This window comes from Crassostrea angulata, chromosome 7 (assembly GCF_025612915.1).
Source record: "Crassostrea angulata isolate pt1a10 chromosome 7, ASM2561291v2, whole genome shotgun sequence".
In the NCBI taxonomy this organism is placed as follows: Eukaryota; Metazoa; Mollusca; class Bivalvia; order Ostreida; family Ostreidae; genus Magallana; species Magallana angulata.
Genome location: NC_069117.1, coordinates 29,090,303 through 29,113,509, shown reverse-complemented (window position 1 = coordinate 29,113,509; position 23,207 = coordinate 29,090,303). Strand labels below are relative to the sequence as shown.

Below are 23,207 nucleotides of genomic sequence, written 5' to 3'. Positions count from 1 at the left end.
AGAATGGAAAACAATTTTAACATGCACATTATGCTCAATTGTTCATTATTTATGAATGAGAGAAACAAACTTTTGGAAGATTTATTAGATATTTTAGATGTATTTGAATATGTTTCTTTTGATTTGCAAGATACCGAAATCCAATATTTGGCTCTATTAGGGTACATTGCAAATACCAGCTTTGCATATATATATACACACGATGCAACGGTTATCTAAGAGGCAAAAAATACAAGAAATTTAAAATATTATGGGGAAGGGTTGGAGCTGTGTTATTTTTATATCATCTTAGTATCATTCTTAATAGATCTTCTTTATAATGTTTTTGCGAATGAAATATATGTATCAGAGAAGACTATCGTTCAGATTTGCTTAGCTCCATAGCAACGGCCTTTTTTAAAACCAAAGTTATTTACAATTTAAATAAGTAATAGTTGTATTTATGGACATTTTTGTATCCGGTTACATATATGAAAAAAAAGATTCATTCAAACGTGTCTCAAAATTAAACGTGAACTTTTTTTTGTATTATACTTGTAAGGGTCGTTACATGTATCATAGCAACTTTTCATACGTCCGTGCTTACCTTTCTTTTTTTTTATGTTTATTCGACAAGTTAAATATTGCTCAGTCTTATCTAGTTTAATAACCGCTAAAATACATGTCCCATGTCCCTACCTTCCCCATATATCCTTACAAATCTTCGCTTTTAAAGATAATTAGCTTCATTGCTACTACGAGCAGGAAGGATTCTTTTAAAAGTATGATGGTTACGACATTTTTCAGAATTTTTAGGGAAGCTCGTTTGATCACGTGATACAAACGCACCACTTTTTTTAAGTCTCTTTATTTACTACTGGATAATTTTCGGGCAAACTGTAAGACAACGTCGATCAAAGAATTCGAAGCTTCTCTCCAATACATTCGTCCTGAGTCTAATAAATGATGGGTCTTTTTGATCTCTGAAAAAAGTGAATATAGATTATCAATAACATTTCCTTTGCTCCAAAATCACCGAGTAGGCAATCTATATATTAAGACAAAATAAAGCAAAAACTGGTGTTAGCGTATGATGTTGATGTGTGTGGCATGCATTCATCAAATATATTCATTTAATATTCATTTCAAACATTTCTTTCTCTTGATTCTACGTTTAGAGGAATAAATTCCAGTGTAAAACAACTTTGTACGATTATCAAAAATGGATTCTTTTATACGAATCCTTCGCTTTCTTTTAAACAAATTAACAAAACCGATTATTTTAAAGATTTACATTTTTTGTGCAAGTTTAAAGATACAAAATAAATAAAAAAACTGTAAAAGTCTTTACATTTATGATTTAGTTTGATACAATTTACGTTCACCTTAATGTATCACTTAAGAAAAGACGCAACTTCGTCCTCCACATTTATATAAAATTTCGAGTACGTACAACTACGTACGACGTGTACCCAAAATTGCACAATTATAATTGTAAATGACAAATTATAGAATTAAAACGAATGACAATCTTGAAAACTGTATGACTTGATGAGATTTACTTCTGCGTGTAGAGATATTCACTTTACGACAATGATTTTAAGAGGTAACGAAATCTACTTGTTTCCTTCCCGTACAAAGTGCTGTTAACTTTCTATACTTGGTTTGGTTGTGTAGGAAGATGATTGTGTTTTCCTGGGGGCGGGGTTTAAAAAAAATGGTGTTCAGCTGATTTCAGTAAGACACATGGTCAAATTAATAAAAACAGCTGGTGTTGCTTCAGACCACAAACAATCTTTTGGTAAAAAGCATTAAACACGTGATAAACATTCAGTGATGCTTATACAATACCGGACTCCTAAAAATAGAGTACATGGTACATTAATTATTTTGGTTATATACCTGTTAATGGACAGGTACATGTAATAGAAAGAAATATGGGATTCTTACTCGCAAGAAGTAATATCTACAACAGAAATACTAATTAAAGGAAAGACAAAAAAAAAGAAAACAGTCAATTTTAATAGAACATGCGCAGAAACAAAAAGTTGGCTGAGATATTAAACAGGGACACAAAACCACTGGCGTTTGACTACGTAGCAATAGTTCGTAACAAAGTGTAATTATAAAACGCACGAGTTGTTATTATACAAATGGGGTTAGCTTCAAACAAGCGGCTGTGGACAAAACAGGGTGTTAAAGTTGACAAAAAGAAATGTTGAACACAGACGAGCTTGCAAAATCAGCAGTACAGAAAATAAATTCAGGGAAGTCGGACACTTTGATGCAATCAAGAATCTTGCTTGCATAAGGACGTGTAAAGTACAACCCACTCAACGCAGACATCACAACAGCACAGGAAGACTGTTACAACCGAATAAGGATACGGTTAGTATGTCATAGCACAACATAATTAAAACGGAAGTCAGCTGGTCGAAATCATACAGTGTTTAGTGGGGCCATAAGCACGTTCGCTTAAGAGCTAAAAGATACAATACTGTAACTCCTTTTTTCTCGTGTTTTATCTAATCGCAACATCTCGGGTCTTTCTGACAAGCGGGAAAACAACTTCTAATGTATTTATTTAGGCATCCATGACACCCCCCAACCCCCTTTTTTAAATTTGATAAAAATACAGAACATTTTAATCTGTTAATGGGTGAGCTTGACTTTATCAAAATTTAATGATATATAACCTAAAATATACCACAGAAGAGACATAGAAGATTAGAAGATACTTAAACTTATGCATGGGAAACGACTCCATTTTGTATAAAATTCTGACATCCAGTGATGTTATTTTTCCGAGCTCTGTCGAAAAGGCACAAGGAGTTGCGATTGGTATTTACCCGTGTTCGCATAATATTCCTTTATCGCAAAACTACTCAGTATACTGATTGATTTAAAAGCTTCGTTGATTATAATTATCAAAATACAATGAGTGGCCATTCGTAATAAATGAAGGCCCCCTCGTCAACGATATTTTCTGAGTTGAAAAATAAGATTATGCTGCAGAATTTTTACACAAAAATGTGATTTAACAAAATTTTCTTTGACTACTCAGAGAGTAAGAACTATTTTTTCAATCGAAAAAAATTTGCGTAAGCCCATTTAGGGCTTTTATTTATATATCGTGCTTAGCACTCAGTGTGTTTAAGAAGATTCAACATCAAACATTTAGGAATTACTAAAATAAAATGTAAATAAAACATGGCTTCAATTTTTCTATTGTGTCAACTTTACTAATTATATAGCAATATACCTTCATCACCTGCATATGGTGTTTTGTTTCTCAGTTAATTTGATACGCAAGGGTGTGCTCAAGTTGATAAAAGTTGATAAAACAGGATTATCAAAAGTCTCGTTTGAAGTCATCTTTTCGTAAGTTTTATGGTCGATACAACGACCTTGTCAGCAAATACAATCTTCCACTGGGTCACATGCTGACTGACGTTTTTTCATGCTAATTGTTAGACCATAATTATTCACCTAATTGTCAAGGGACTTTTCTGGGTTGTTTTTTTTTATTACGACAAAGAGCAGACGGCGGGTGTGACCGGTCAGCAGAGGATGCTCACTCTTCCTTGGCACCTGATCCTACCTCTGTCTTTATAGAGGTCCGTGTTGCTCTGTTTTTTAAGGATTTTTGAGGTTGAAATTTTTTATGTTTTTGTCTTCTTCTTTTTTTTCATGTACTAAACCATTTATTTAACAGGACCAACCTAATCATTTTTTTTTCATGATGATTCATTTCTAAAATACCAAGTTCAGAAATGGTCCGGTACACATATTACCGGTGAGTTGTTTTTTTTTATTCACAAATTATTCAGAGGCAAAAACCACTATTGTTGGGATGCATATAGATTTATGATTTAAATTTCCTCAATAGTATCATTTATGCAATAATTCTTTTAAAAGAAAGTAATTCAAATTGCGATTTTTTATTTTTATAAATATGGAAGTTTATTAAATGATGTACACGTATCGTATGCATTTATTTTTTTTAAAATCAAGATCTTACATCAGTCTTTAAATAATGGGAAAAAAATTCAGAGGAGAAATATCATTGTTATGTTGGTGTTCTGTTATAAAATGTTAGTGTAGTACAAGTATCCATCCATAGACAAACCTTCCCAAGTCAAGGATTTCCGATTCGCTCCGCTATCCTAGGGTCTGTGAGTAGCGGAGCGGATCAGAAACCCTTGACTTAGGCAGATGCCTTAGGATAAACTCCAAATGGTTTAAAATTTCATTTTATACAATTTAAAAATATTAATAAAAGTTCCTTTACTAGCTATTTCATTACTATCATTGAATAGAGGAATTTAGATATCATTGAATTAAGTTATTTATCGGAGGAAGCGTGTTAGAGTTAGATCCCAGTTAAATTTACATCGGGATCGAAATGCTGTTTTCCCAAAATAATCAAAACATAAATAATATTATAATTTATTCAACAGTTTATTATTTATGTGCTTATCGGGATGAGCAAGTGTTCCTTTATCTTTAGTCCGTCGTGCATTTTATGAGATTCGTCATAGACAAGGTATCAATAATTATTGTCAAAGCTGCTCTTCGCTCCACGGTCTTATAATATACAAATCTTTGGAAAAATCCGAATAGATATCGATTCAGTAGGCTCCTATATATTTAACCATTATGCTGTATAGTATTATGAGGTTGTAAACTGGTGTGTCGACAATAAATTTTATATCAAAGTATGCCAGATGCATTCTTATCGAAGTTTTTCTTCCCAATATGAATATAGGGGTGAAGGAAAGACAACTCTATTTGCCTACAAACACGAATATAATGTGTAAAGCTGCTGAATGAAAGCTCATCATTATCGTGCAAAATGAACAGTGTAGTTTAAGATATGTGTATTTATTTTCCAGATGTCTGATGTGAGTGAATCTGAAAGTTGTTCCATTCACAAGATGCCCCTCGACCGAGAGTGCATAACGCACAAGAGGCGGATCTGCTCGGGGTGTAGTATCGTCGAGCACAAATCTTGCCAGCAGTTTGATTGTAGTATTCCTCTACAAGACTTCGTAGCATCTGTTTCAAGAGTTTGTGAACTTATCAAATGCCAACTGTACATGTTGGGGAAAGAGAAACACACATCTGAAAATTTGGTGAAGGACAGATGCCGTCTTTTTCGTGAAATGATTGACAGCATGGAGAAACGGTCCTTGCAAGATATTGACAATGGCTATCAGAAACAAGCAGCTCAGCTGCGAGAATATCAAAGTAAATTTGACTGTTATCAAAATATTCGCTCTGATGTTGAAGAAGTTGAGAATACACAAAACGATGCTTTACGTTCTTGTTTGGTGTCAAAACTGACCGCCATGGAGAAAGAGCCACAAATTACAACATTAAGCAAAATGGCAGATGATTTCTTGAGAATGGAAGCCCCGCCTTATCTTATGAAATTTCAAATATCTGAGGGCTTGGAGCAGGCGATTTTACAGCCTAGACGTATTGGCAATGTCTCTTTGTCCAACTTGATTCAAAACGAAAAGGCGCCAGAAAAACAGCAGCTAACAGATGAACATGAGGCGTACCAAATAATTCCACCAACAGCACCTGCGTATTCTGATTTCACCAGCCTTCCAAATTATGGAGATATCTTTCAAGGTCATGAAGCAAGGGGGGTACTAGGACCAACACCTCCTCTTCATCCAATGACATCAACGCAAAGGGTTGATAAACCTTCACCCGACTTTCACACGGGGGCTAAGTGCCAACCTTCAGTGCAGCCCGTACAACAAGGCATTGAAGCAATTGGTCTTTCTGGTGGACCAACGGCATCTCCATATGGTCACCTTCACGGACAACCTTACCAGGACCCATACCAAGAGCTCTCAATGGGTCGTCCCGAATTTGTTCATCCATATCAACAAGTTAATCCTGAGCCAAGGCAGATTCCAGATAGCCTGACATCATTTTTATCAGCTCCAGATGGACCACCGAAGCAACTTAAGTTTCTATCCAACATCCATCCAAGATATATGAATGAGATAGATGCTGCTACAATTTCTGGAGTTTGTTTTCTTGAAAATGGTTATGTTGTTTTGTCCGATAAATCCAATGGCGCGGTTAAAGTCTATGATGACATGAATGTTTTGGTTATGTTTAGAAAGCTTGGTCATAAACCCTATGACGTCACCCAGGCTCCTTCCGGTGATATAGCTGTTGCTTTACCAAAGGAACACAGTGTCAACATACTGTCGTTGCGTGACCTGTCTACGGTTCCCAATGGTTGGATAAATAACCACAAAGGCAAATGCTTCGGTCTAACGTCAACAGATACTAACATATTTGTTATTTGGAAGGAAAACGACGCCAAAGAATACATATCTGTATACAGTAGTAATTACACCGAGATAAGAAAGATCAACGTATCTGTCGAACGCTCGCTGGCTGTCAATCCAGCAACTCAAGATGTATTCTATCGAGTTCTGAATTTCGGAAACGACCAGATTAAATGCATCAACCCCTTTAGTAGTGACAAGAAGAAATGGAAAGTGAAAGTTCCGTCATGGAAAGCGGTAATCGAGGGATTGGCGGTCCTGAAGGCTGGAATCTTGATCTCAACGACTTCAGCCGTACAGTTTATGGACTTTAACACCCAGACCTTCACCCCCATTATGAAATTAAAAAATGGTGGCCACTTGGCGGTCAACAGAAATCGCTCTAAAGTAGCTTTGGTGATAGATGAATCAGATTCTTTAGATGACAAGGACGACATTGTGGGGATCTATGATCTCGTATATTAATAAAAATTCTCTCTCTCTCTCTCTCTCTCTCTCTCTCTCTCTCTCTCTCTCTCTCTCTCTCTCTCTCTCTCTCTCTCTCTCTCTCTGAGGAACAGATTAATGGAACCCCATTGCCCTGGGGAAAACATCTGGATCCATGCATGAGGTTCTCCTAAATGAACAAATTTACTTTAACCGATGACTGGACTTCAGCAGCTGTTAAACAATGATTACGAAACCAAAAATTCCATTTAGTGATATATAAAGAACTTTTAAGACTAGATTTGGTAATAAAAAAAACATTAATAAACTGCCTTTTAAACTTTTTAGATAAAATCTTGAAACAACCCACCTTTATTCCAACAGAGACTGGAAAATGTTAAATATTAAGCTTGCTTATTTTTTTTTTATTTGGGATATACTGCTGATTAATTTCATAATATCCAGGAATATGAAGCCATGGAACTTTATAAAAAATTATTTAAAAGCAAGATGTTGCGTGTACATCAGCAAATGTAATTAAATTTTGTGCGCTTGTGTTAACTACAAATTACATATAATTATAACATTACATGTAGTATGCAATGTCGAATAGTCTTTCCTCCATGTCTTCTGTGTTGTTGTTTTCTGGGGGGGGGGGGGGGTCCTCAATTAACACACATTTTTATATAACGTTATATCTCTACATAGTGTTTTGTACAGTTACTCCAAGAAAGCAAGAAAGTGTATTTAATAATGTAGTCGTAATATTCAGCATGCTCCTCATGTGCATATACCATTTATTTTTGTATAAAACAAATTAAACTTTAACCATTTCGCTAATTTGGATGTTCGTGTATTTTTTTGTGCACCTTAATTGAAATGATTCCTTAATCATAAAAAATAACTACATGGTATTAATATATCATAGATTTACGCCTTTATTTGTTCTTTATTCGTGTTTTTACGATTGAAAAAAAAAGATACCGGAATTTGGTTTTCAGTTATTGAATCGTCGGTCAAATTGATCAAAACTTCCATCGCTCATGAGAACAAAGACTGATAGAGAAAGGTAATTCAATATTATTAATTCATTTTATGATGAAAAGGAATGAAGGACTCAAGATACAATAACATGATAACTTTATCGAATTCAAAACACAAAAATTTCACTGCGTAAAAATACAGCTACATGTATACGATATTCATTAATTTAAGACATAGGTATGCTTGTAAAATAATACATTTCAGGCTGATACTGAGTGTGGTGTCAAAAACCTAGGGATATTATGTAGTGTCATATTTATTACTTATTGTAGAAAAAAACATACACAACACATGTACTTCAAAACCCTTCTAGATGTACCAATTTTGCATTGTATTAAATCCGGAATTTCTAATTAGATTATTTAATCAATGTAAAACATATTCAACTGGCAAAAGTCAAATTTACACAAAGATTATGACCGCAAATGCGATGTGCTATTGGAGGTAAAGTTGCAAAGGGTTTTTTCCCCCCAGAATCTAAACACAAGAGTATTTTCACTTCTTATCTTAATAAACACAGAACGCCACCGTAACAAGGTCACTTGCTAACTCACTGTAGATTACTGATCTGAAAAAAAAAAATAAGGATGTAAACTTTACCCTCTCCTTTCTAAATTCGATACAGATGACAGGAGATGGTTGAAAGATATAAAATTGCGGCACTTTTATTTTTACTTCCTTTTAAGCAGAAATCTGCATCTCTTGATTCATAAACCCTGACCCTGTCACACGATTGGTATTATAACTAAGTAAGTAAACTTATTTTTCCTACGCATGCTGTCAGACATTTGAAATGCAAAAACAGGCTTTGAGTGTAATCGCTAGAATTTCAACAATAACTATTATATATGTTTTTTTGGTAACTTTATATTTTAAATTCTTTTTTTCATTTGTTGTTGTTGTTGTGTGTGTGTGTGTGTGTAATTTACAAAAGTACAAACATGCTAAGACAAAACTAGATAATAGATGTAAAACGCAAGATATAAAAGTCACAACTGACAAACGTTCATACAGGTGATAAACCCAAACTGACAGATGGGCAAATGTTCTTGTACAGTTCCATTTATTAATCGGATAGTCAGATAAAAAAAATTAAAGACAACCGAAAGGATTGAAAAGCAATGGTGATTTTAAGCCTACAGGCACTTAAACATCCTGGATTTCGAAGAGTCCTACACTCGGCCTCTCCGTCTTCAAAAAGGTCTGTCCCTAGAACCATAAACTGAGAACAATGGATAAAAAAAATTCACAATATTAATAACTGTAATCATTTTATCATGTGTTCGCGTTTGAAAATTTAACAGGCCCGCAGAGATATATATCTTTTTAAAATATTCAAAATACCCAATATCTAAAATGTAACTTACCTTAGGTCTTTTCTTTGTTTATGTCATTGGACCCATCAAATGTTAGTGATAGGTGTATACATTTCGGTATCTGCCTTTAGTTACAATTCCATGCACAAATCGTGTGTGTGTGTGTGGGGGGGGGGGGGGGGGGGGCTTTTTTCATGGCATCCCCTATACCACAGACGTAGTAAAAATATATGCATCTTTGTGTATAATACACACTTTGAGAGAAAATTAAATATTTTAAGTAATTAAGTAATGGTCTCAGAATCCAAACCTTTTCAATCGCATAGAAAAGTTATCTTTTTTGACAATTTGTCGCGCTCCACTTTCTTATTATGGGGATGTTGCAATGTGGTTTAGGGTTTGTGAACGACTTTCCAACTTCGGAACCCATGAGATTCTTCCTATCCGTTACACTGCTTTTAGCGATTGTTGTAACGGATAAAGGACCCTTGTGTCCCGATGATGACCACTTTCAAGAACTAAATTGTTTGACAAGGCGGGTTTTTTACTTCAATATTTTGAAAAAATTATAAAGTTTGAAGTACATCAGATACATGTAACCTTAAAAAACATACTAAAGATAAAATACTTGTACTTCTAACATGATATTTTGTTTGTAAACAGAAACTATGTTTTCCTTTACAGAAAATATGAATTCATTTTCATTCCTTCTCCTTCTTTTTCCGGAATATGTTTGTAAGTACTAATTGCTGCATGTTATTGTATTTCGATAATATTTTTAAAATATATTGAATATTCTTTATATAAAAATATAAAATAAAAATAAAATAAATATATTCTCTCTCTCTCTCTCTCTCTCTCTCTCTCTCTCTCTCTCTCTCTCTCTCTCTCTCTCTCTCTCTATTACGCGTGCATTGTAAATAAGTAAGAAATACCACATATTGTATCATTATAGTCTCTGTGTACCATTGTGCAATGGTGTTGAGATTGAAATAAATGAATTGAATTATATATTGTATATAAAGCAATCATTAGCAACAGGAAACAATCACAATCATTATGTCGTTAACAAATGACTTAGAATTAAAATAGACATGTCCTTATCATTATAAGCATCCTTTGAAAAATGTAATTAATTACATTCAATTACAAATACTTCTTTTAATTACCCAATCCCTGATCCTTATACCTGTACAGCGTCGCCCACTTGACATCGTGATGGATTGGAGATCGAATTCCTGTTGATACCATCAGAGGGCTTTACTTCCTATCTTGATAATGTATAAAAATACCGGGTAGTTCATATATTTTAGTTGATTGTAGAATATGATATGATATTATATTTTGATACTCATAATAGTGAATTATTGATACAAATTGTAACATTCCTTGCATAATATTATACATTTCCTTTTCATCGTCCATATTTTATAATTGCTATATCATATATAACCGCCGTTATCAACTCAAATGTTTAATAAAGTGTGTATGCATATTTATTTACTGGAAAAAAAGTACTATTATGTATGAAAAATATTTGCTATATTTCTTTTTATAAATGAAGAATACTTTTATTTGATGTTTCATCGTGTGCTCTTATTATAAATTCAAATCCTTTTTAATTGCTTTAATATTTATTTGATGGATTTACAATCTTAACATCATCTTCATATGCATATTTTTATCCATTTAGATATGTCGTTCAGTATTGAACCATCACCAACGGTTCAAGGGGTCTACGGCAATCCAGTTTACTTCAATTGTACGTTGCCTGTAACATGGAAGTATATTCACTTCAAAATAAAACACGAAGTTGGCTACAAGTTTGCCTTATTCAGTGGAGGTGATTGTAAGGTCCAGCAAAGCAAAGCAGATCAGTACACCGTTAGTTGCCATGGAAACACTTTTACCCTCGGGATTCTTCGACCAAAAGACAACATAACATGGGAGTGTACTTATAAAGATGGAAACTCCACTGAGGAACAATTCGGCGGCACAACTATTGATTTACAACCAGGTTTGCTATTCTCAATATGAATAATATTTTATTTTTCGTGTCCATATCAGTTCTTTACCACTGCAAGCTGTGATTGATCGTATCTAGAGATAAAAAATATAAAGTGTTGAAGTTTAATGACACAAAACCTTATTCCCATTTAGAATCATGATAATCGGGTTGAATTTTACATATTTACATTTGCAAATATGTTTTCTTATACAAACTTATAGAATTGCAAAAAGTTCTATTTCTGTGGGAAATATTTTTAAATGTTTATCGTCAACAGTTGCTTTATTGTTAACATAGATATACAGTTATGTTAATAATTCTGAACCAATTATAAGTAATAAACAGCATTGTTCAAACGTTTACCGTGATATGAACTTGGTTGGTACGTGATCAAATTTTCTGAGAAGCCCTTCCGGCTTCACAAGTTTTGTTCACGTGATCAACCAAGTTCATAACCCGGTGGGTATCATTTTTAACATGCTGTTTATTTCTTAATTAAGGAAGTTGGCACCAGAAATAATAGTAATGTCAATTTTCAGAAAACCACTTGGATATAAAGATGGGCACATAAAATGTTCATTTATTTTTTTTGTGACCCATGTCACATGCCATATTTTGGAAATATGGGACCCAAAACAGAAATTTTTGCTAAAATTTGACATAGAAATTGATAATTTGAAGAAATCAAACAAATATTTAAAAATATTTTTAAAAATTTTAAAATAGTTCGAACTATTATTTAGTTATGATTTTAATACAGTATGAAGTTGAACACAAGTAGTGACTAAAAAGGAAAATATAAGTCAAAGTTTAAAATTCTTGCTTTACTTGTGACTTAAAAGGCCAGTACATAATGAACACAACAACAAACGTTACAAAAGTTTGGAGTAATCAAATTATAACGCAAATAAAAAAAATATATTAATGTCATTTGTCATACAAATAGACATACATTTAATGTCTCATTTAAAAGTAAAAAAAAGTAGGGTCAAATCTCAAAAAATTGAGATATAGCATAAAATAAGTTATTTTAGCCCTAAATTGGAGTTCACTTTTTTCTTAACTTCTATGAAATATAAGCTAAATATGCAAAAATATATCGATAGAAATATTAAAGTATTGTTTAATTGTGTTTTTTAGAACATCATGAATATATCGTAATACACAAACTATCTAGAAGTTTGGTCTGCTCTGAAAATTAGGAAGCTAAAGTAACAATACTCTAAAACTAGTGAGTTATGAAAATTGTTTATTTCCTTCTTGAAAACCTTCCGCCACAAAATATAGTCCTTCACTTAACTCTGTAAAAATGTAATGAAAATGTAAATGTAAAAATGTAAAATATGTATATACTACTAAAAATGATATGTGATACAGAATTTTCAAACTAGATGTGACCCAAAATGGCTATCCAAAACCTAAGGAGCGAACCTCTCTAAAGAATAGTTATTGTTTACCTAAACTTGTCGTGCATAATATCACTTTGCCAATCAAAAAATACATTTTATTGTGAGATATATCTTTTGTGTTAAACAGATATTCCAACCGTGTCGCTAGGAAATATGACGTACGTTTACACTGAGGGCTCTGACGTCATCATTCCTTGTACATTTTCTGGTGCACCGATTTCTAACGTCACGTGGCAGCGAGAAAATGAAGTAATAATGTGGACGCAGAATTCAAATGGGCCTTTAACCCTTAGTATAAAGAATGTCTCCAGGACAGCGGCAGGGAATTATACCTGTAGTGCAACAGTCAATTTCAAAGGAGTTTATACTGCCTCTGAATCATTCATCTTGGTCGTTGAATGTAAGTTTTTATCGCATGTAGTTCAATATGAAATTTTCTTTTTGAAATGTTAGATTAATTTTCTTTCGCTTTTACTTATAGTTATGATTTTAATATATATGCCATGTATCTAAATGTCATTCAAAAGCTCTTTAAAATTTGAGTACATATATCTGGATAAATTAAAAACAATTAACAGTTTGGTATTTTTTTACATAATTAGTATGGTCGTTTTTGCTTTTATTTTCTAAAACAAGATCCCCCAACTCTGGTTCCGGGTGGCAAGATGGTAGAGGTAAACGAAGGATCGACCCTAGTTAATTTTACTTGTACGATACAGAGTCATGGAGTTCCCTCTAACTTTATTGCCATGTATTGGCAACATTGGGTAGGAAATCGTACTGTCAGAAACCTGACTTCAGATATCGGTATCTCTCGCTTAGACCCTGCAAGCTCAACATTCACATTATCTTTACCATCGGTAAGAAGAATTTTCTTGTTATATTTTTTTATTCTTGTCTAAAATTTTATTTTCAAATTGGTGGCAAGCTGTGGTTTTTATAAAGATTGTTTTTATTTGAACTTTTAGATTTCTTTGTTTGATGCTGGGAGTTACGTTTGTAAAGTTGGAAATGGTGTAACTGATTTGGAAGGGAATGTTGAAAAGGCTGCTACAATTGATCTGATTGTAAAAAGTAAGACCAATCTTTAACCCAACCAAATACATGTATAGGTTATTTGCATATGCTAATGTCACCGATCTTTTTCTTTAAATTAACTAAAACGAAATATGAATGAATGTTTTAATAACAAAAATACATTTGTTGTATAAGAGCATATTGAGTTTCAAATTGTACATTGATTTATCAATGTGTTAATTTCTCAAAAAATCATATATTTACATCGGAGCACAACTAATTGTACTATGATTTGGTAGTTCACATATTCCTCGATTGACATTTCGTCTAAATCAAAATTATTTTTTGTACATTGTATGTAGGTATTCCAAAACCCATTCAAATGAAAACATATTACTATGAAGAAATTGGAAAAGCATTCCATATAACTTTCCAATATGTTGGAAACCCGGCAATAACTGTACAGATTAAACCTAAGGATGGTCAAATCAGTCCCTCGTTCAACGTATCATTGAAATCCGCCTTGTTACCAATAAACGTGTACAATAAATCGGTTTATGTGAATGGATATACCGCTGACATGGACTTTGGAACAATAAAAGATTGGTTCAACACAACATATGAAATGATCGCAGAAAACGCGTTAGGTACATCGAATTACACCTTCTTCGTTGAAGGCCAGGGTAAGCAAAATGATGACATAGTTTTGTAGGCAACATTTATGTAAAGAATGCTTAATTTCCACTCAAAATATATTTGAATAATTTCATTTGCAGATTTTCCCAGTAAACCATACCACATATATTTTAAGGAGTATGAAACATCAGCTCAACTTGAATGGGAGGCTGAAGTTCCGGATTTGGACAAACATTACACTGTCCATGTAAAAAACAGTGTTGGAGAAGACAAACTGTTTAAATATCCGGGAACAAATTCTGAAATTTATTCATACTATTTGACAAACCTTTCTTCGAAATCAAACATCATTCAAATATGCACAGTAAATGGTGTAGGCAAAAATTGCTCTTCTACGTTCAAAATCAAAATGACACAGGACTCTCCAAAAACATTGGCGGGTAAGCTCACCGATTGTATCACTCTGATCTCGATGTATATCTTTAAAATTGTAGGATAAAAACTGTAATCAAAACTGTAATCATCGTTTTCAGCGATATATGCATAATACCAACTAGATCAATTATGTATTTATATGTCATTGTCAGTTTCAAGCAATCGGAAGTCCAAGTCGGGATTTAACGTTGGTGTTATTCTCTCCATCATCATTGTGGTTGTTATAGGGATTTTTGTGCTTGTTCTGGTTCTCAGGTATCGACATAAACGATGTAAGTTTTCCAAGCGTTCGTTGTGTCTCTAATTCATTTCAATTATATTATTTCATCGACCGACAAATGCAACATTCAGAAGTTATATTTGCCATTTGTTTTATAATGTTGATTGTTGAAAGTCTTGAAATTTAATTCTTTCTTTGTCATAAAGAAAACATTTAACACATCTTTCTTTTTCATTTTTTATAGCTTTGAAAAAATACAGAAGGTGAGTTGTCTTTTCTCTATTTTTCCATGTCATTTGTATTGAATTTCAAACACTTAATCATTATTAGTCCCAGTTTGTCTTCGTACATGTATGTCCATCGAATCCGCATATAAAATTTGTTACTTAATACTAAATTTAAAAAAAAAATTATTTGAAAAAAGGTCCTCTGTCTTATTTTAGAAGACATTTGTAATGAAGTATCAATGTCTTTCGGTGTTCATAAATCACTCTTTTTCTTATTTAATATGCTTACAGACAAGCGTCTCTTTTGGGAAGAGACGACCACCCAGTGCAAAGAATATCTTGCGGTATGATTCCTATGACTCTTTTTAATATGTTCTGCCGTGTTTTTTTTTTATTTAAATTTTATTGGAGGAAGGCATTGATGAATTATTTTTTATAAAGTTATGTCAATTATTTTTAGCTCCGGTCAGCAGTGGATATTCTGAAAGGTACAATGTAGATGTAAACATCCCGTGATGATTCAAGTAGTTTTTGCCTGTTCTAGTTTACTCTAGTTCTTGCCTTTCTCTTTAAGCCATTCTCAAAACAAAGTGTCCTCTTGTTTTCATAACTTGTTTTTCTAAAAAAAAAAACAAAAAAAAAAAACACGCATATCTGAAATATACACAAATCTTTGTTTTCAGTGAATCTCGTTCGTTTAATACTTACCTCACACCACAGTGTATGACGTCACTCCTGCCAGAATCGCGTAAGTATATTGTTTAATTTTAAACTTTACTGCGTTTTACAAAGAACTTACGACAAAGTCGTAAATATTTTCAGTCTCATGGAACGGTCTTTGATGAACAAAATTTATATCAAACCATTTATTTACAACTATTTTGGTTTCCATAATTATATTTTACAACTATTACAATAAAATATTGATTAGGTTGTGATTAATAAACATTCATTGATTTGGTCTAAAGTTCTTTTGTAAAACGCAGTACTTTATGAAAATTTTCTCCATTTGTCCAGAAGTTCAATAAACTAAATTGAGCATTTTTTATTAAATTGTCTGTTGTCTGTCCCCTTTTGAATGAATTATTTTTATTTTTTTATTTTTTGTGTTTGAATGAAACGTCAGAGTAATTCAAACGTGTATATTTCTTTATTTAAAAAGAATAACACTCTTGGCATTCTCATAGATCCTAAAGATTTCAAAATAAGTTTGTCGAACTATGAACCCTGAAACAAGTTCTCTATAGGCAAAAATAGTTAGAAAAGGATTAGTTATTTGAGAAAGCGATAAGTTTAAACCCATAATTTCACAGGATTGATTTCTTGTGCGTTAACCCCCCTCCCCGAGTTAATGATTGAACACGAAAATAAATAAATAAAGTTAAAGTTGTATAAAGTGACTTATAGATCCAAGGGGCCGGGTGCAAATTACGATTATTTGACATATACTTTGTATGATATAAATGTCATGCACAATGTCACTATAATAGACAATTACTTACTTACTTATACTCAAATCATATATAGCAAGCTGTGCAACAACGTAAGTATCTTTACAACTAATGTTACATGTTACGTGTTCTTCTATTTTCCATTGGTCTGGAGATAACCCGTGTTATCTTATTAACATTACATTATTTAATCTTTAAGTCAAAAATCCTAAAATTTTAAATCTATTGAATAACTTTTCTAAATTGTTTAATCCAAATCAAAGTGTTTTATAATTACTTTTTCTGCATGTCTAAAATTTTGCATTCATTTTTTCAACTCAATTTATAGTTAAAATATTGCTTTATGTACTTAATATGTGCCTATCAGTTTTTACTTTTACAATAATATCAAAATAGTTTATATTTTATTAGCAGATGGATTATATATATATTTTGTTAAGAAATATATTATAAGAAATTTTGTCGAAGTGTAATGTAGTTTCGAATATTGAATTATGTTTGGACGTACATTCCTTACCATGTAATTGCTTTATGGCAGCAAATCTTAGCCATAATGAATAAATACTACCATTAGTTGCCTTAATACAGTTTAAATCAGCACTTATGTGCATGTATATCATGCATTTGAGACTCTAAGCTGTGTTTTTGTATGTATTTTTCTTTTAAGATATTTGTATTCTTGAGTGCATCTTTCTTTCTTATTTTTTTAATTAAAAAGTTCCTCGGAAGGGGGTGAATATGCGAGAGTGGATGATATTGATATCCAGAAACTAAAGGAACAACGCAACCAAGGTTTGTTATTTTTCATATTAATTTTAATATACTTGTCCAACAGTATGCTTCGTTTTTATAGTTTTTTTTTAATATCAATGAATATTCTACAAAACAAGACATTTAGACCAATTTTTGATCAGGTTTTCTTGTATCAGACAGTACATTATAACGCTATATTTTTATTTGTCGATCAAACTGTCGCCAATACAGATGTATCTCTTGACATAGAAGGTTTGGCGGTCAACAAATCACCCATAAGATCTACCTTAAATTTTTAAAACTGATTTGTTTAAGCATTGAATCATTTTTTTGTGAAAGATGTGGTCTCATAACTGCAACGGTGTGTATACAAATTCAATGACGCGCGCTAGCGTGTTATGAACATTTGTTGCACACACCGTTGCAGTTATGAGACCACATCTTTCAAAAAAAAAAAATAATGATTCAATGGTTATATTTACGTTTTTTAACATTTCTTCTTGGAAGAGACGAATCATGCTGACAAAAATAGTGCACATGGATTTGATAAGTTATAAGGGAATTATATCTTTTATTCTGTAATTTGATAAATTTACTTTTGGTATACTAAAAACTAATAAATTGAATTCATTTTACTGTTAAAATATGTCTACATCAGTGAAATATTAATCAGCGTAAGTATATCAGGTCGTGATCTGGCTTGAAGTCGCTAGGAGAGTCAGTCATGATCTTCGAGAAATACTAAAGGAAGACTGTATTCATACGCACCAGATTTGGTGATTGGGTCTTCTGTGTTATGCGTAAATATCACTCAAATAAATCAATACAATTTGATAGGGGGAAAAAAGTAAAAGTAAATATATAGCTATAAACTATTATTTCATGAGGAAAAATCAATAAATTTTTATTTCAAAATTTCAGTGTTTTCCAAATATATTTACAGAGCTCTTTATACAATCTAAAATAGTCACGAAAATCCGGCACGCCTTATTTCATTTTAAACTTACCATTTGTTTTTCCTTGTCACAATCTTTTCAGAAATTGCACATTGAAATATTATATTTGTAGGCGAAAACCCGACATATAGCGAATACACTGAAATAACCCAACCAAAGAACGTAAGATACGTGAAAAAGAATTGTAAGTGATGTCTTGCTGAGATCAAGGAAATATACAACATTTTTAAGAAACAGAAACCCCAATTTTAAGCCACCTCCTGAAAATTCACCTGGATTGAGATCAATAACATACCGCTTGTCAAATCAAACAAGAAACAATACCAGAGTCCTGATTGACAGATTTGGTCAAGCGTGTCAGCTGGACACCGAGACCGGGTGTGTTGATAGCAATTAACGGTTCAATTAAGAGCATCACCCCCCTTTTATCCACCGCAAATATTTTGTAGTTTTTTTTTTATTTCTTTGCAATTGAATATAATTATTAACATTCGATTGGAAATAAATCGGTTCTTTAACACTGCATGATCGCATCACGAAGAGAAATTTGTCCAAAACTACATACATAAAAAATATTAGTTTTTTGAAATGAATACGAGGAAATTTAAGGATTATGATGGGATAGAAGGACACGTAGGAAAAAGGAAACGTTTCTGTAGAATAAGTACAAGCTTTTCTTTTACGACATAAAAACCGCCCTGAATTTCCTCGAAGGATGTCGATCGATCATGCATTCTCGTTGACTTGAACAATTTTGTTAAACCAATAGTTTTTATTATATAAGTAGTACATACCATACAAACAATCACTGTAAGAAATATCTAGTAGTTTAGAAAGGTAAAGTTTAGAAAGGTAAAAAAATCTAGTTAGTTTAAAGTTCACCCATTGCCGCGAGAAAAATTGAAGACGATTTGACCAGACAGACAGAATAACATTACATCAAAAAATATTATTTATAATATCAGATAGTTATAAAACTTCCGAGATAAAACTATTTTTTAAAGAGTTCTATATAATGATAGTGATGACAGTTCAAAGAACTTAAATCATAATCGTAACTTTTCTCTCAAATAAATTATATAGGTCAAACCAAGAAAAATATTTAGATAAAACGAATTTATTTGTAATCGAGTTTTAAACCGATAGATTTATTTTTCCAATTAGTTTTAAAAGTTTAGTTTATTTATTCCTTCAGCCAAATTGCTCATCAGATACAAAGAATACATAATATATATATATATATATATATATATATATATATATATATATATATATATATATATATATATATATATATACAATGTAAGACATAATATGTAGCAATATACGTATTAAATGCATCAAAGTAGTATATGTTCAATATTTTTTATGTTCCGTGTATGTCATCGTGTATAGCAATTAGCACTTCGACGGACCCTTGTCACTCCAGGTAAATAACACCTGTTTTACAAGTAATTAGGCCCCGCGTAGATTCAGTAACCGTACGTTCATGAAATGGGTCTTTTAGGCAACATTCTTATACAACTGTTTAGACTTTGCCTAGATATCATAGAGCAATTATAAATATTAATCCTTAGAAATTAGTTATATCCGTTTTGCTACTGTGTACAACTGTTGAAATTGTCATGTAACATCATTTGAATATAAGTTTGCATGACAACCATTTGTTAATACATGTAATTATATATAGAAAATACGGTATTATAAGAAGTTAGTACACCAGTTTGTCTGAAACAAAACAAAAATCTAATTTTACATGTAACTTCATTTTGCTGTAAGTAGATACACATGTATATGTATAAGTAATAGGTCGTTTTTAATTTGTTGATTATTTTTTTTAACGAGTTTGGGTTTTTTTTTCACTTGTTGAGGTTAAGCTCTATCGTTAACATCATCATAGTCGTCTTCGTCACAATAACCGCGCAGAACACTGTAAATTGTTGGGGTGTTTTTGTTCTTTTTTGTTCTTTTTTTTGATTTTATATTTTTGTAATTAATTTTCCATTTTTTCCCTTTGTTTATGGTTGATGATTTATTGTTGATTTTATTTATTAAGCATTTTTTTTTTAAAATTAAAATTGGTACCATTAGTTCATGAGGTCACTTCTTAAAAAAATTTCTTATTTAAAGTGTGCGGTGGCAAGATGTAGAATTAGCTTATAACGATAGCTGCCAATATTTTTTAGGCTATCGTGAAGAAACCAAGTAGGATAAAATGTAATGAGTTCGAATTTTGTGCAAGTACATTGAATACACACGATGTCATGTTTTTAATTCATTGTTTTGTTTTTGAATTTTTTTCTACAACTTTGTGGTAAGGGTTTTCCTTGCTATTTAAAATGCTTTTGTTTGTTTGTTTTCTTTGTTGTTTTGTTTTGTTTTGCTTTGTTTTTGTTTTTGTTTTTTTTTTCATGTAAAAATATTTTACAATATGCGTCACACTTTTTCAAAACAACTTAACAGTTATGCCTATTTGAAATTGAGTACTATAAAAATTTAACATACACTAGTAGCAATAATTATAGCAAAGTAGGTGTGTAGCAGTCATTTTTTTCTTCATATTTTGTGATCAGTGAGGTAAACTATTCAAATGAAACATTTTTTGGTATTTTTAATTCTTTTACTTTGTACCTGTTTTTGCGGCTTGTTAAAAGTCAGATTACATATGTGAAATTATGTTTGGAAAAATAAATAACGGAAAGCAAAATTTTTGCAGATGAGGGACTTGTATCTATCACAAAAGTTATGATCGCATCCATCGTTCACACATCTGGTTCACGGTCTGGTTAACTCTATCTACGACCACGTCAATAGGAACATATGTATAATAGTCAGGAAATTCGTTTTGGTGGTCTCGATTTTGCCACCTTAGGTAATGCAAGCTTCTCCACTTGGCCATGGCCTGGAAGTGGTTGTTTTTTGTAGACTGGTATCGAGGAAAGAGTTCTATGAGGGAGGCGTGTTTCGGAAGAAGGAGGGTGAAGGAAAGACCAGCGCCATGCATCCCTATGAGAATATCGGTGTTGACTATAAGGTCCAACTGTTCCTTCATAGGAAGCTGGTCTATTTGTAATCCTTTAACACTATGACTTGGGAATGTTTGTTGCACTGCTCTTTGCAGCTCCATTTCGTTTCTTATCTTTCGCTTGATTTTCCCTCCAGGATTCCTCGGATGCGAAACATAATCTTTACGCCAGATAAATAAAATTGACAGGTTTTCACAATTTAGTTTCCTTTTCTCTAGAACGTTGAATCTCGTGAGGAAAAATTCTCGAAATTCCTCCAGATACGGAACATGGGGCAACGAGTGCTGGTTTATTGGACTGTTATATCCGGTTATGCCCCAGATCAGGTCATCATATGCAATAGTACCTGTCAAGTGACCGGCTCGTGTCACGTGACCAAAGAGAGTGTTCCAGACGCCGTCAAGATCGCCTGCTGGATGACTGTCAATCAACAGAACGGACGAAGTATCCGGACTTTTTCTAAATACCACCAGCATTAGAAAGGCGTTATACCAGTCGGTCATGGTATGATACAAGTTGACATACTCGTATCTAGTCACAGCAATGGTGAAATTATGGTTGACCGACATTGATTGATGGTCACTGTTTGTTGTTTTTACAGCAGATAACCAGAGCTTCAGATGGTCTCTGGCTTTGAAATGATAGAGTAATCCGTGGTCATGACACCTCATTTCGAAATAACCTTTTTTCAAGGTCATGTACTCGCTCTTCTCGGGTTGACCTATAACCTTTTCGATAGATTCTCCCCCTTTTCTACCAACTGAGAGATGCGGATTTATTTGAACGTGTTTTAAATGAGCAAACAAGTTGTTATATCCCACAAAATTCCCATTGCACTGTGAAGTCTTCGTTTTTATCCACTTGTTCACAGGATCGAGAGAAATTGTAAAATTAGGTCTCATATGGGTGAGCACCGTAAATGCACTTAATATTTCCCGTTTATTTTTCTCGGATGCACTTTGATTTGATGTTACATTGATTTTGTCCTTTTGTAACACTGTAGAACGTATGTCTCCATGGAATAGATTGAACGCATGCATGGAAAGATAAACCATTGCAACTACAAGTAGTAGTCTCTTCATTACAGTCAAGTGTAGTTTCCTCTTCATATATAAAAACAACTTCTGAAAATATCTCCGAAAAACAAAGACAATTTTTATATCGAAGAAATGCTGTAAATTTCTCCATTTTGAGTTCTTCGACATATTATTCTTTCGGTCTTCTTTAAAATCCAATTGAAGATTACACTTAAACGCACGCTAGTGGTCATATACGAATCATTAAATCGGACATGTGGACAAAATATAATTCAAATTTAGATACAATTAATCGTTTTAAGTACTGTGAAGGTAAACGCAATCCATATTCAGGATACACCCTCCCCCTATTAGTAAAGAAAGTGCATTGCATGTATATGTTTACAAATGTACCTGTATCGGTCAGTGTTTATATGTTACGTTAAACACGGAAGTCGCTACCAGAAATCACCTGTCTCAAGGCAATTTTTTTTTTATCTACCCATATATCATGTTAATTATTCGGTCATTATACATGGTTGCTCTCTCTCTCTCTCTCTCTCTCTCTCTCTCTCTCTCTCTCTCTCTCTGTCATTGATCAGTCTAATGTAAAAAAAAAAAAACACACACACACACACACACACACATTATATACAATGAATTGTTAATTGAACAAATTTCAACATTCAAAATACATGTCTTTCATGAAATAAAGAAATCCACCTCTTAATAAACTTCTTTAAAATGCAGTTCCCTGCTATAGTTTTTAAAGTATATGAATGAAGATTTTATATATATATATGTACTCTGATTTATATGAGGAGCGCCTATGTAGAAAATTAGAATCTTCAATCTCAAATTATTATTCCGAAATAGTTTGTATATTCTTCTAACTTAGCTCAATTGTATTAACAGAATGAAAGATTTGATTTATCTGATTCTTTTTAAACGTGATGGACTTGCGTAATTAA

At 32.6% G+C, this 23,207-nt stretch overlaps 3 protein-coding genes across 5 annotated transcripts; 2 read left to right on the top strand and 1 right to left on the bottom strand.

The window, feature by feature from the left end:
* Positions 1–2,199: 2,199 nt before the first annotated feature.
* Positions 2,200–7,633, top strand: LOC128155691 (uncharacterized). Of its 2 annotated transcripts, none has more exons than XM_052817528.1 (2): positions 2,200–2,367; positions 4,875–7,633. In XM_052817528.1, the coding sequence occupies exon 2, from the start codon at positions 4,875–4,877 to the stop codon at positions 6,759–6,761; it is 1,887 nt and encodes a 628-aa protein (XP_052673488.1). In that variant the 5' UTR covers positions 2,200–2,367; the 3' UTR covers positions 6,762–7,633. The 2 variants fall into 2 exon arrangements, with proteins under 2 accessions (XP_052673488.1, XP_052673487.1); XM_052817527.1 differs by lacking the exon at positions 2,200–2,367 and adding an exon at positions 4,390–4,525.
* An 825-nt stretch (positions 7,634–8,458) lies between these two features.
* LOC128155690 (neural cell adhesion molecule 2-like) lies at positions 8,459–19,404 on the top strand. Of its 2 annotated transcripts, XM_052817525.1 has the most exons (16): positions 8,459–8,515; positions 9,767–9,817; positions 10,776–11,099; positions 12,627–12,899; positions 13,136–13,359; positions 13,468–13,573; positions 13,879–14,199; positions 14,293–14,592; positions 14,740–14,859; positions 15,052–15,070; positions 15,326–15,378; positions 15,495–15,522; positions 15,718–15,782; positions 16,562–16,577; positions 17,204–17,277; positions 18,307–19,402. In XM_052817525.1, the coding sequence occupies exons 2-16, from the start codon at positions 9,772–9,774 to the stop codon at positions 18,384–18,386; spliced, it is 2,049 nt and encodes a 682-aa protein (XP_052673485.1). In that variant the 5' UTR covers positions 8,459–8,515; positions 9,767–9,771; the 3' UTR covers positions 18,387–19,402. The 2 variants fall into 2 exon arrangements, with proteins under 2 accessions (XP_052673485.1, XP_052673486.1); XM_052817526.1 differs by lacking the exon at positions 16,562–16,577 and having other exon boundaries at positions 8,497–8,515; positions 18,307–19,404.
* Positions 19,405–19,479: 75 nt separating this feature from the next.
* On the bottom strand, positions 19,480–22,758 carry LOC128155693 (uncharacterized). Its single transcript, XM_052817529.1, has one exon. The coding sequence runs from the start codon at positions 22,423–22,425 to the stop codon at positions 20,938–20,940; it is 1,488 nt and encodes a 495-aa protein (XP_052673489.1). The 5' UTR covers positions 22,426–22,758; the 3' UTR covers positions 19,480–20,937.
* Positions 22,759–23,207: the final 449 nt, after the last annotated feature.